This window comes from Monodelphis domestica, chromosome 6, assembly GCF_027887165.1.
Source record: "Monodelphis domestica isolate mMonDom1 chromosome 6, mMonDom1.pri, whole genome shotgun sequence".
NCBI lineage: Eukaryota > Metazoa > Chordata > Mammalia > Didelphimorphia > Didelphidae > Monodelphis > Monodelphis domestica.
Window position 1 is genome coordinate 128,902,013 of NC_077232.1, and position 14,804 is coordinate 128,916,816.

Here is a 14,804-nt window from a genome sequence, read left to right on the forward strand (position 1 = left end):
TGAAATAAGGCTGATGACTGAAGGCCATTTTACTGAAGTCAGAGCTGGATACATGTTTTTCTGGAGTGGATGCTGTAATGAGAAGCACTATGAAGCTCGTCCTAGTTTTTCAATCAGATCTAATCTGGTCAGCAAGATTGTATGCTTTCAAATAGGAGTGAATGATGGACTCGTGACAATCCAGTTGCCACTCACAGGAAAATGCTACATCACTATCATCAGTGGGTATGCTCCACCACGATGAGGTCAAAGAAAATTTTATGTGATACTTCTGGTGATGGAAGATGGGATGTTCAATTCAACAAGCATTTATTGAGTGCCTTATGTTCCTACTACTATGGAGAACACAAAAAGAAACATCAAAATATTCCTAAATTTGCTTCTAATATATTTGAGGAAATGATACGTCTGAACTACATGAAAGTTAAATTTGACATATATAAATGCCAGAAATTGTGCTGTAGTGTTTTAGGAGTTGAGAAAAGAGAGCCAAAGTTACCAATGAAGACCTCATTGGGCTTGCGTTGGATCTTAAAGTGATATAATTTGGAGAGACATCTAGGTGGCATAAATGTAATATTTTGGAATAAAGTGTTATAGCTGGGGATAATAATTTTCTAGTTAAGATTTAAAAATTGGACTCCAACCTGCCTAATGTCTAAAAATGTGGTTAAAAGTGAACAAATTTAAACTTCGTTGGTGTAAACAAGGTCTTATATAGTCTTAGGATTTCCTCCCTAAGATATGGCTATTTACTCTTTGTACTCATTATGTACCTTGCCCGTAACATTGTCTTATTGTAGCAGAGGGGCTTGCATAGCTTAATTAAACTATGAAATATGCCATGCAGGGTTGCCCAAGATGGACAGATCATTGTGAGGAGTTCTGACAAAAAGCGACCCACTGGAGAAGACAATGGCAAATCACTCTAGAATCTTTGCCAAGAAAAACCCCAAGGACAGTATTAAAATGATATAAGATATGACACTTGGAAGATGAACCATTCAGGTCAGGTGGTGTCCAACACACTATTGGGGGAGGGTGGGAGGACTACTAAATGTAGCTCCAGTACAAATGAAATGGCTGGGCCAAAGCTGAAAGGAAGCTCAGCTTCAGATTCTTGGTGACAAAAAGCAAAATCCAATGATGTAAAGATCAGTATTGCATAGGAACCCAGAATGTAAGATTTAGAAACCAAAGTAAGCTGGATGGGATCAAAGAGGAGATGGAAAGTTTAAACATTGACATCATGGGTTTCAATAACTTAAATGGATGGGGATGAGTTAATTCAGATGATCATTACATATACTACTGTGAACAAGAATCCCTTTGAAGAAATGGAGTAGCCCTCATAGTGAATAAAAAGTTGAGAAAATCAGTAAAGTGGTGTTGTCTCAAAAATTACAGAATATCTGTTTGAATCCAAAACAAACTATTCAACACCATACTGATACAAGTCTATGCTTCAACCACTGATGCCATAGTGGCCAAAGTTGATCATTCTCTGAATACCTACAACATGTTCTAGAAATAACATTCAGAAAAGATGTTGTAGGTCTTCATAGAACTGTTTGGAATTGGAATATTAACCAGGAAATCAAAAGATAATTGAAATAGCAAGACAAGTTTGGCCCTGGAATACAAAATGAAGCAGGGCAGAGACTAAAGAGAACTTGTTAAGTTTTGTCAAATATTTTGTCAATACTCTATCGACAACCCAAAAGGTGACTCTACACATGGATATCACCAGATGGTCAATATTAAAGTCAGATTGATTATATACATTGTAACTAATGGTGAAAAAGTCCTATATAGTCAGTTAAAACAAGACCTAGAGCTGACCATGACTCGGATTATGAAAACTATCAGTCTGGATAGGTATGACCTAAGTAACATGAAGCAGAAATGACAAATAGATTTAAGGGATTAGATCTGACACAAAAGTGCCTGAAAACTTATAAACAGAGGTTTGAATTTTTTTTTTAAATCCCAAAGAAAAAGAAGAGCAAGAAAGCAAAATAATTGATAAGGCTTTACAAATAACTGAGGAAAAAAGGAAAGCAAAAGGAAAAGGAGAGAGGCACTTTATTGAATGCAGTATTCCAGAGAATAGCAAGGGGAAATGAAAAGATTTTCTTCAATGAGCAATGCAAAGAAATACAAGAAAGTAATAGAATAGGAAAGAAAAGAGATCTCTTCAAGATAATTAGAGATATCAAGGGAACATTTCATGCAAAAATGGGCATGATAAAAGACAAAAATGATAGGAACTTAACAGAAGTAGAAGAGATTAAGAAGGAGCAGGAATATATATAATTATACAAGAAAGATCTCAACATCACTGATTTACTTACTGATCTAGTGCCATATATTTTGGAAGTGAAGTCAAGTGAATCTTAAGAAGTATTATTAATAGTAAGGCTAGTGAAGGTGATAGAATACCAGTTGAGCTACTTAAAATCCTAAAAGATGATGCTGTTAAATTGCTGTACTCAACGTGACAGCAAATTTAGAAAACTCAGCAGTGGGAACTAGATTGGAAAAGATGATCTTGGGTCCCAAACCTAAAGATGAATAATGGTAAAGAATGCTCAAATTACCAAACAATTGTTCTAATTTCACACACAGGTAAGGTTATGCTTAAGATTCTGCAAGCTAGGCTTCAGCAATATGTGAACCAAGAATGATCAGAAGAGTAGGATAGTTTTTGAAGAAACAGAGGAACTAGAGACCAAATTGCCAATATTCACTGGATTATGGAGAATGTGTATGTGGGCCAAGGCCCAACATTTAGAACTGAACATGGAACCAATGGATTGGTTTAAGATTGGAAAAGGAGTATGCCAAAAGCTATATATTGTCACCTTATTTATTTAAATCATATGTTGAGTACATCACACAAAATGTCAGCCTGGATGAATCAAAAGTCATAATTAAGGTTGCCAAGAGAAATATCAACAGTATCAGGCATGCAAGTGATACTACTCTGATGGCAGGAAGTGAAGAATTAAGAAACATTTTAATGGGGGTAAGAGAGGAGTTTGTAAAACCTGGCTTGAAGCTTAACATAAAAACAAAACAAAATACAACCTACTGTTCTTATCACTTCTTGCCAAATAGAAGGAGAAGAAATAGAAGTGTTGTTAGAAAAATCACTGCAGATGATGACTGTCATGTAATTAAAAGAAGTTTGATCCTTGGAAGGAAAGCTGTGGTAAATCAGGGGACATCATGATAAAAAGCAGAGATACCACTTTACCAACAAAGAAAGGTCTGTATAGTCAAAGCTATGTCTGGTTTTTCCAAAAGTATGTATCACAGAGTTGGAGTATAAGTAAAGTTGAATGCCACAGAATTGACACTTTTGAATTGTGGTGGTAGAAAAGACTGAGAGTGCCTTGGACAGCAAGGCGATCAAGTCAGTTAATACTTAAAGAAATTAACTCAGATTATTCATTGGAAGGTCAAATACTGAGGCAGAAGCTTAAATAGCTGGGCCACACAATGAGAAGAAAGACTCATCAGAAAAGGCCCATATGTTAGTAAAAATTGTATGCAAAAGGAGAAGATGACAGCAGAGGGTAAGATGGATAGATAGTGTCATGAAAGCAATGAACATGAAATTAGACAGACTTTTGGGAGATAATGGAGGGTAGAAGGGCTTGGCATGCTATGGGTCATGGAATCACAAACAACTAAATAACAACTTATTATGTTTTTGTAAACTTCATCCTCATATTTCCTACCTTGGGATTTCCAGGTGGGAGCAGTATCTCAGGGCCCACTAAGATCTTGCAATCTGCAAAGGATTGATTAGAAGGTTTACTTGAAAATGCAAGGGCTATATAGGGCCTTAAAAGAACAGATCTCTTGTTACACAGTAAGAGAAAGCAGCAAAATAGCTGAAGAACTGAAGCAATCTTTTAAAAAACCAGATGCACTGAAAGAACTAAAGGAAGAACTAAGATCATTTCATTAAAATCAGAAAATGTAAAAATATAACTGAAAACAGATATTTAAGCTTAGGCAAAATTCAAGCAAAAAACATTGCAGTTAGAATTTTGGGAGGAGATTATGATAGAACTCTGCAAATTGCATAATGAAAAAACAACAGAAAGTGAACCTGAAAATGCTAATGGATACAACCAAAATGATTAATACAGCAGAAGATAAATAGATAATAGTTGAAACAAGTTTCAAATAAATGGAAAAAAGATTAGGAGGATTCAAAATGATATATTTGGTAGATGGAACAAAGAAAAGAAACCTTAGAATTTAGTGGAGTCCTAGAAATTGTAAAGACAAAATAAAAACAAATCAATCTGTTGTATTTTCAGAAATTATATCACAAAACTTATCTGAAACCTTAAAAAACTAAATAACGTTCTGCAAACAGAATCCACATAATTTCTGACAAAAAATTAAATTTGTACATCATTCATTAGACTTTAAAAATGCTGAAAAAAAACCCCTCCCAACTCCCAGAAGGAAAGGTATTTTCTTATGAACTCATTGAGTGCAGAGATGGGTTGTTTTTTTTGTTTTGTTTTTGTTTTGTTTTTGTTTTGTTTGTTTTTTGCTTTTTATCCCCAGCACCTAGGAGAGTGCTTGGCATGTATGTTAGGCACTTAATACATGTCTTTAGGTAGATTTTTAAAAAATCTGTTGGGGAATTACAAGATTTTCCTCAAAGAAAAATAATCCAAGAATTGGAAACAATACATACAAAAATTAAAAACATGGACATTTTTCTTTATTCATGTTTACCAGAAAACCTGAATATATTTAAAGATATTTAAAAAGCAAGAAGAGTTTAAATAATTCCTGGAGTAAAAAAAAAGCCATATTCTAAAAAGTCTTTGGAACTGAGCTGGAGAGAACTTAAAGAATTTTTAGATCTAAATTTTAATCTAAAACACATTTAGAACAATTACTTTTTATCTGGGATGAAATAATTATTAAAATGTAAGAGCCTATATATAAGATGATCACACTTTTTTACAGTATTAGCTTGGCTAAATTATTGAATGATATAATTGGAATTGAAAAAAGAATTAGCAACAAACAAAAAAAATAAAAATCAGATTTTTACAAGTAAGAGAATGGTATAAATTAAAAAAGAAGGTCAAGGATTGTGAAGAGGAGAAAAAAGTGAAGACTTTTTATAAAAGTGGGGGTTAAGTTTTAAAGATGGATATGTTTTACTGTAAAATTTGGTTATTTGTGTATTCTTTGACTTACAAATAGAATGAATAAAACAAGAATGCTTGTATTCTCATCTAAAAATGGAATAATAATTTAATAAGGAATGGTATAAGTTTTATGTGTCATATGCAGTAAGAAATATAAATGACATGAGTTCCAGTGTGAGCAAGAAAAGAATTTTGTAATAAACTCAAACCATTATTTAAACCATTAATTTTCTTTTCAATTTTTAATTAAATTAAAACATTTTTTTCATTTCCAAATTTTCTCTCTCCTGCAACAAATCCTGTCCATTGAGAAGGCAAGATATACAAACCCCATACAAATTAAGAAGTCATGTGAAACAAGTTTCTGCATTTGCCATGTTAAAACAAAAACAAAAACAATTTTTTTTTGTATTTGATCCCCAACATTTTTTATTCCAAAAAATCTCATGGATCGTAATTATTGTACCTGTTAGGAAAATTTATAATGACAAAAGGCTAATATGAATTTAATGACACTTACATGAAATGCATATTTTATTAATAATAGCATCTACATACATTTGAAAAATAATTTTCTCTATATGTATTCAAATATATGTTTAAGACATTACCAAAAGCACGTTGGCTTATTTATGGATTTACATATAAAATCAGGAGCTCCTTGCTTGATTCTGTTGCCCTTTAGAGTTCATTGGATTCCAGAAGGAGAATCACTGACCTATATGAAAATCATCTAATGCAAAAAAATATACATAAATTGAAATTCCCACAGTGGGCTAAAATTTTGTCATGTTACAGCTAGTTTAAGAAAATTTGTAGTAGCATTTCTCTTATCCTTTTTTTGAGTCATGTCCAACTCTTCATGACCTCCATTTGGGGTTTTCTTGGTAAAGATGAAATGGCTCTCTATTTCCTTTTCCAGCTTTTATTACAGACTAGGAAACTGGGACAAATGAGGTTAGCAATTTGCTCAAGGTCTCACAAGTAGGTGTCTGAGGCCAGATTTAATATTAAGTCTTCCTGACTTTAGAGCTGGCATTATATCCACTGAACTATTTGGCTGTTCTTATATTGTCTACCAGGATTAAATTAAAGGGAGAAACCACCAAAAAGACAATTAAGGACATTATATTAATAAATAAAGATATTGAAAATTAAAGCATATTGACTACTAGTATGCATATATAAAAATAAAATATCAGGTAAATTTATAAAGGAAAAACCTTCATTTTGCAAGATGAATTAGAACAATTAAAAATATAATTACATATATAGGATATATTTTAATACAAAAAATGTTGAAAAGAATGGATCTAATAGATATTTGGAGATAATATAAAAAGGAAGGAAATTTCATTTATTTCAAATCTTTATGGAAGATATATTTTTTAATTTATCTTTTCCATAGAGAAACAAACAGACATAACTTTAAGTATCACATTTATTGATAATTATAACAAAGCTAAAAGCAAATGTAGTAACCTGTTCAGAAAGGTGGTCAAAATAGAGCAGAAAACCCAATTTATTAAATGATGTCTGGATTAAAGAAGAAATTATAAACTTAACAGGTTACCTCAAGAATAATGATAACAAAAATCTATTAATTTTATGGAATACAGCCAAAGTATTACTTAAAGATAAATTTAGATAAATTTATGTCACACACATTGATTATCATTATGCAAATAAAAATACCACAGCAAGCAAACATAATAAGAAGACAGGAAACAAAAGAAAGAACAGATTAGTTATTATTTTATGTTCATATTCTTACTATAAAATGAGAATAGGTTAGGTATGGCTTTATTTTGGATTTGATTCTTAATTTTATTCACCCATACTTGATATTTTTTATTACATAAAATATTTTTAAAAAATGCATATTGGTCCTATGAGCAATCAGGCAAGAGTGTACATATGGATCATCTTGGATCTATCACCACTACTAGAAAAATATGAACTCATATTCAACTAATAATAGATCTAGATCCAGTGCCACCTTCTCCTTGAAGTCTTCCCTCATCCTGCCCTATTTTGTAATCTCTCATGCTCCTCTGAACCTTTGGATGTATTTATATTAATTATAGTTAAGTGCTTGTCTCAAACTTCCTACTAAATTATAAGCTTCTTGGAGACAGGAACTTTGTTGGCTTTCATTTTTGTGTCCTCCATACCCAGGATAATGCTTTCTCTATAAATACCATCTCCAGGGTGACCTTATCAGTCCCTATGTATTCATTTATTCTTATGCAGATTCAAGTTTTATGCCTTTCCTGATCCAATTAATCTGTATACATTTTGTATTTAATTATATGTATTTGTACTATATCTCTGGATAGAATATAAACTCCTTGAGGGCAAGGATTGTTTTGTTTTTTTAAACCCTGCTCTGGATTATCTGGCACATAGTAGTTACTTACTAAATGCTTGTTGATTTATCATATTTAGTAAGTATTTCAAAATATGCTTATTGAATTAAATTTAATAGCATACCAACAATTATTTTTATATGCAAAGAACAATGTTACTATTCTAGATAAGATAGAAAATGAAGATATTTTGAGCTGTAGCAGATTTGTATAGGATTGTTAACATGAAGAGTAACCACATTTTTCCATTAAATACAGTTACCAAAGCACAAGCAATTGTTTACTGCACATGTTCAGTTTATCCAGAAGAAAATGAAGCTGTTGTTAAAAAAGCCCTGGAACTTGGAGTTGAAGGGAATAATAAAGTGCAGCCTTATAGGTAAGGGAAAAGAACATTCTCCTAATGTACCCAAGTAATTAAATGTCTTTATAAAGTAAAAAAAATCTGATTTTTGTAGTAAATTGTAAAAGACAAAGACCTCAGTATGATGTAGTATACTTATAACTTGGTCTCTAAAAGCTATTACCTTCTAGGGAGAGATGTGCTAGTAAATGTTTAATCTCCATTATTAATGTTTTTTCCATCACTTAAAGTGTAGAAAATCAGTGAAACTATAAATCAAGCCTTATTTGTAATATTTGCGAATTTCCAAGGTGTAAATGCTGATGGTGAAAATTTAACAGTTGGTTCTTAAAAGACTGTTGAAACTGACTCTAATATGTCTCTTGTTCTAAGGCTTTTTCCCATTGTATCACTTTTGCAATACAGTATTGTTAGGTAACAAACTTTTGTTTTTCTGATAAGGATTCTATAACTTTCATTTGCATAGTAGAAGTTAATAAGATGGATCAAAAAAGTTCTATGTACGTTTCAGAAATTTTCATTAGATATAACATTTAAAATAATCTTTTTTTAACTGAATTTAAAATTCCAACAAATATGAACATTTCCACATACAAAAGAACACCAGAAAGGGAATTTCATTTGCAACCATGAATCTGCTAAATTCTTTTTTTTAAGCATATAATTAATCAAAGATGTTAGTTTCAAAGCTGTTCTACATGCCTTTCCCTCTGAATTTTGTTTTGTATCTTTCTGTCTTTAAGTTATTCTCTTTCATTATTTTTTCATCTGTATTTATTAAAGAAATTGGCCTATAATTTTCTTTCCCTGTTTTTGGTCTTCCTAGTTTAGGCATCAGCACCATATTTGTGTCATAAAAATAATTTTGTAGGACTCTTTGCCTATTTTGCCAAATAGTTTATATAGTATTGAGATGAATTGTTCTTTCACTTGTGAATCCATCTGGTCCTGAGCATTTTTTCTTAGGGAGTTCATTGATGACTTGTTCAATTTCTTTTTCTGCGATGAGATTATTTAAGTTTTCTCTTTCCTCTTTTGTTTATCTGGGCAATTTATATTTTTGTAAATAATCTTTTCACCTAGATTGTCAGATTTATTGTCATATAATTGGGCTAAATAGCTTCTAATGATTGCTTTAATTTCCTCTTAAAAAAATCAAATTAAACAATGCTCTATCTACTCCCTCCCCCACCCCCCATAAAACCAGCTCTTGGTCTTATTTTTAGCCCCAAAGGTCTCTTACTTTCAATTTTATTAATTTCTCCTTTGATTTTCAAGATTTCCATTTCATTCTTTAATTGAGGATTTTTAATTTGTTCTTTTTTTAGTTTTTTTAGTTGTATGCCCAATTCATCAATATGCCTTTTCTCCACTTTATTGACATAAGCATTTAGAGATATAAGTTTCTCCTTAAGTATTGCTTTGGCTATGTCCCATAAATTGTGATATGTTGTATCCTTGTCATTCTCTTTAATAAAATCATTTATTATTTCTATTTTTTCTTTGACCCACCCCTTTTTTAGAATTAGATTATTGTTTCCAATTAATTTCTAATCCCCCCATGAACCTTGATTAAATTTTTATTGTATTATGATCTGAAAAGAATGCATTCATTATTTCTGTTTTTCTGCACTTGATGGTGGAGTTTTTATGTCCTAGTGCAGTGATGGTGAACCTATGGCACAAGTGCCAAAGATGGCATGCAGAGCACTCCTTGTGGGCATGTGGTTTCCCCTCTCCCCTCCAGAGTTCATTACTAGAAAGGCTGAGGTACTTGGGCAGAACTGCTCCCCTCCTCTTCTCCACTATGCCTGATGGCATTTTTTAAAAAATATTACCCATCCCTCTGCTTAGCAGCCAAATGGGAGCACACAGAGAGTAAGGTGGGTGGTTCACAGGTGGCAGAGCTAGAGGAGAGTGGAGCCCTTGGGCCACTCTCCTCCCCCATACTTGCTGAGGGCATTTCTCACTTTATCTGCTCGTTTTCCCAGCAGGCCAATGCAAGTGCTTTCTCCCTCGCCTGTGTGGGATAAAGGGGGTGTGTGCATGCCTGGCACTTGGTGGGGTAGAGGGTCTCTGGGCGAGGTGGGCACAGCACTTGAGGGGGGGTGCTGACACACCATCTCTAAAAGGTTTTTTTTATCATGGTCCAATTGCATGGTCAATTTTTGTTTATGTACTATTTGCTGCTGAAAAGAAAGCATATTCCTTTTTATCCCTATTCAATTTTCTTTAAAGATCTATTAAATCTAAATCTTCTAAAATTCCATTCCTTTCCTTTACTTCTCTCTTTATTTATTTATTTATTTATTTATTTTTGTTAGATTTATCTAGTTCTGAGAAGGGAAAGTTGAAGTCGTCCCCCAGTTATATAGTTTTAGTTTCTAGTCCTCCTTAAGCTCATTTCATTTCTCCTTAAAAAAATTGGAAGCTATACCATTTGATGCATATGATATTATTTCATTGTCGATAGTACCTTTTATCAAGATGTAATTTCCTTTCTTATCTGTTTTAATTAGATCTGGGTTTGCTTCAACTTTGTTTAAGATCATGATGGCTACTCCTGCTTTTTAATTTTTTTTTTTTACCTCAGTTGAAGGCCAATAGATTCTGCTCCATCCCCTTACCTTTACATTCTGTATGTCTACCTGCCTCAAATTGTGTTTCTTATGAACAGCATATCATAGGAGTCTTGTTTTTAATCCACTTTGCTCTCCACTTCTGTTTTATGGGTGAGTTAATCTCATTTACATTCAGCACTATGATTACCATCTATGTATTCTTCTACATCTTGTTTTCCCCTTTTGATCCTACTTTTTTCCTTTCACTCTGTCCCTCAACACTAGTGTTTTGCTTTTAATTACCACCCCCCCATTTTCCCTCCTTTATATTATTACCTATCCCATACACACACCCCTTCTTATTCCCCTCCTACTTCTCTGTAGGGTAAGATAAGATTCTATACCCCAATGAGTCTGGTTATTTTACCTTTTTTGAGCCAATTTTGATGAGAATAAGGTTTAAGCATTGCCCACCACCATGCTCATCCTTCCCTCCACTCCAAAAAATAGTTTTTTTTGTGCCTTTTTAGGTGATATAATTTACCCCATTTTGTATCTCTCTTCTATTTTCTCTCAGTGCAATTGTCTTTTTCACCTGTTGGGGCATTTTTGCAATGTCATCCTAAACAACTTACTCCCACATCTCTGTCTAGGTATACTTCTTCTAACTACTATGATAATGAAAAACATTAAGAGTTATAAATATCATCTTTCCATGTAGGAATATAAGTAATTAGACCTTATTGAGTCCTTTAAATTTTCTTTTTCTTATTTAATAACCTTTTTATGCTTTTCTTGAATCTTATATTTGGACATTAGATTTTCTCTTTAGATATGCTTTTTTCATCAGGAATGACTAGAAATCTTCTATTTTGTTAAATGACCATTTTTTCCTCTGAAAGAATATAGCCAGTTTTGATAGGTAGATGATTCTTTTTTTTGTAAACCTCGTTCCTTTGACTTCTGGAATATCATCATATTCCAAGTGTTCTGATTCTTTAATGTAGAAGCTGCTAAATCCTATGTAATCCTGATTGTAGCTCCATGATATTAGAATTTCTTCTTTCTGATTACTTGCAGTATTTTTTCTCTTTTCTTCTTGAATTTGGCTATAATATTCCTGGGAATTGTCTTTTGGGGATTTATTGCTGGAGGCAATCTATGGATTCGTTCAATTTCTATTTTATCCTCATTTCAAAAATATCAGGGCACTTTTCTTTGATCATTTCTTTTTTTCTTTTTTGAGATACACAATATTTTATATCATTCTTAGACAACAAGAAGTCACATGATTCCTGATGTATACCCTAAATAAGGTTACAAGCATATTAATCACTTTAACAAAAAGCAACTGAATTTCCCAACAACAATTTTTTTCCTCTTTTAATTTTTCTAAAATGGAGGAGTATTTAATGGAAGTTAAATATTAAAACAAAAGAGATCATTATATGCTATCATTACACAGGAGAAAGGAGTTGCTCCTGGGTAATTTTTTGTTGGATTGCAATGCAGAGCAACACTATTTATAAACTTAAAGATTTTTACATTTTAAAGCATAATTTATTCCCCTGCCTCAGCAAAATATTTCCTGATTGAATTAATCTCGCCCAAATGTATGGGTGTCCTTTGGTTTATCAATTTGATAGAGAACCTCAGCAGGTAGGAAATACCCAAGATACTCCACTGTATCTGGAGTGGTGTCATAATGATAGTGTCCTCCTTCTCCATGATGACTAAAACAGTGTGTATGCTCTAATTGTAAATCAAACCCCGGGTCTCGAGAAACAAAAACTGGCTGACAAACCAAAGGAGCCTTAATTTCAAAAAAATGCAACCAATTATTCACATCCTCATCAGAGTTCAGTGGGCAAGAAGAAAATTCTGGGGGCATGATATGAATCTTTACTTTTCCTTTTTGAACAACAAATGTTCCTCCCATCGCTACAGGTTTATCTCCATAATGCTTTTCAAGAGTTTGTCTCATACAAGTCACAAAATTGTACTTTCCAGTTCTTCCTTTGGCTTTTACTTCAATGACCTTGCCAGGCTGGCCTTCACTAGCAAAGAGATTAGCCAGTAAGGCAAATCCAAAGTCATTGCATTTCCCACTATATTTCTCTAGCAGGTACCCTCCATCTGCAGGGTTAATCTGGGCAAAGTAGCTTCCATTCATAGCAGGCTTGTGATCACTTTGAGTCTGGACAATTGGCTTAAACTCAGCATTGATCCCAAGAGTCTGAAATGGGGATTCTCCTGCTCCAATAATGAAAGCCCCAGGAAGATCAATTTGCTTTGCAACAGTATTCATATCATAAACCTTTTCTTGATTCACAAGAGGCATGAGGTAAGGAACCCCACCTACTTCTGCAATTCTCGGTTTCCCACAGATTCCTTTAACAGGAAATGTATATGGTTCCTTAGACAGATCAGGGCAATCAACTACGGAGACCTGGACATCAGCAAAATTATTTTTAAGTTCATTCTGTAGAACTCCAGCAAGCTCTTCTAAATGTGGCACATGAAAAGGAAATTTCTCAACACTTGCCATTTTGGGAATCTCGGCCGTAGCCTCCGTGTCAGCTGCTAGTTCTCTGATCATTTCTTATAATATGATGTTTAGGCTTTTTTTGGGGGGGGGTCATGGCTTTTAGGTAATCCAATATAATTCTTAAATTGTCTCTTTTGTATTTATTTTCCAGGTCAACTATTTTTTCAAATAAGATATTTCATAGTTTCTTCTATTTTTTCATTCTTTTGATTTTGTTTTATTGTTTCTTGATGTCTCATGAAAGCATTAGCTTCTATTTGCCCAATTCTAGTTTTCAAAAATGATTTTCTTCCATAAGTTTTTGAACCTCTTTTTCCATTTGGTCAATTATACTTTTTATGCTGTTATTTTATTTTTTCATTATTTTAATTTCTTTTCTCCATTTTCCTCCTGCCTCTCTTATTTGATGAATTCCTTTTTGAGTTCTTCTAGAGCCTGAGACCAATTCCCATTTTTCTTTGAAGTTTTGCATGTGGCTGCTTTGATCTCATTGAGTCTGGCCCTTGCTCTTCTTTATCTCCATAAAAATTTTCTATAAGTAGGTTTTTTTTTTACTATTTGCTCATTTTTCCAAGTTTTTTTTTAACTTTTTTTTAAAGGTAGGCTCTGTTCTTAGGGTAGAGATTACATGATCTTAAACTTCTATTTTCCCTTCCTATTACCCTCAACTCTAGTTCTGGTTTTCTGCAAGTTTCAGTTCTTCCAAGGGAGTATGATGGATTGTGGGCTGGGATCTCTGAGAGCCACCTCCCACTGCTGAATCGTTTCCTGAAGGGGCTGCTGATGGCTTGCAATGCTCAGAGCACTGTGAGCTATCTTGCCCTGGGGCCTGGGAATTCCCCACAGGGTTAGCACCATGTATTTGGGGCCTCAAGACAGCCTTGAGACTTCAAGGAGTGTTCATGGGATGCTCTGCCATTGGCTTAGGCAGGGTCTTGGAGTCTTGAAGTGGGCTTTTGCCCAAGTTCAGAACCTGGAGCAGTAGGTAGGGGATGGGCAGCATGCACTCCTCTGTGGTTTTACTTCCAGCTCCTCTCTCACCCCAGTGAAACAGACACCTCCTGCCTACCTTTCAAGTTCTCTGCCTGAGAGTTAACTCACTCCATCCCCTTATTGGATCTGTCACTCCAGTATTTGTTTTGAGGAACTATTTTAAAGTTGGCTTGAGAGGATTTTCAGAGCAGTTCAAGCTTTCCATGCTGTAGCACTGTTGGCTTGCCTCTGCCCTGTTTTGCTTTGATTTATAGTGTTGTAACTGAATACGTTGTTCTCCTTGTTCTATTCACTCTGTATCAATTCATACAAGTCTTCTCAGTTCTCTTTAAACCCATTCCCTTGGTCACTTCTTGTAGCACCATTATATTCCATTATATTCATACCCTGTATAATGTACTTATCTGCTTCTTGACTGTTGGGTGCCACTTTAGTTTCCAGTTCTTTGCTACAAGAAATGTTGCTGTAAACATGCCCATATATATTTATCCTCCTTTGTTTCTCTGATCTTTGGGGTGTATACCTCATACAGTCAGAAGCCATGCATGGTTAGCAGCTTTGGGGGCTTCATTCTAAATGCCTTCCAGAATGGTGATAAGGATGTACAGCTCCTTCAATAGGGCATTTATATTCCTGGCCTCATATAGATCCTCCAACAGTCATGATTCGACTTTTTTACTCTTTTTACCAAACTGATAGGTAGGAGGTAGAGCTGTAAAGCTGTTTGAATTTACATTTTCTTCTATTCTGAATTATGTGGAGCATTACTTCATATGG

At 33.8% G+C, this 14,804-nt stretch overlaps 2 protein-coding genes across 2 annotated transcripts in view; one reads left to right on the forward strand and one right to left on the reverse strand.

Annotated features, from left to right (window-relative positions):
* Positions 1-14,804, forward strand: part of NSUN7 (NOP2/Sun RNA methyltransferase family member 7) — a 111,504-nt gene that overhangs the window by 62,041 nt on the left and 34,659 nt on the right. Inside the window, exon 10 of the mRNA XM_007496519.3 lies at positions 7,820-7,940. Coding sequence (XP_007496581.1) covers positions 7,820-7,940 — 121 coding nt within the window. The remainder of the gene's footprint in view (positions 1-7,819; positions 7,941-14,804) is intronic.
* LOC100616851 (ester hydrolase C11orf54 homolog) lies at positions 11,764-13,100 on the reverse strand. Its single transcript, XM_056802567.1, has one exon. It carries the CDS (start codon positions 13,083-13,085, stop codon positions 12,084-12,086), a length of 1,002 nt encoding a protein of 333 aa, XP_056658545.1. The 5' UTR covers positions 13,086-13,100; the 3' UTR covers positions 11,764-12,083.

Coding starts and splice junctions, on each gene's coding strand:
- LOC100616851 (XM_056802567.1), bottom strand. CDS start 13,085: ATGATCAGAGAACTAGCAGCTGACACGGAGGCTACGGCCGAGATTCCC.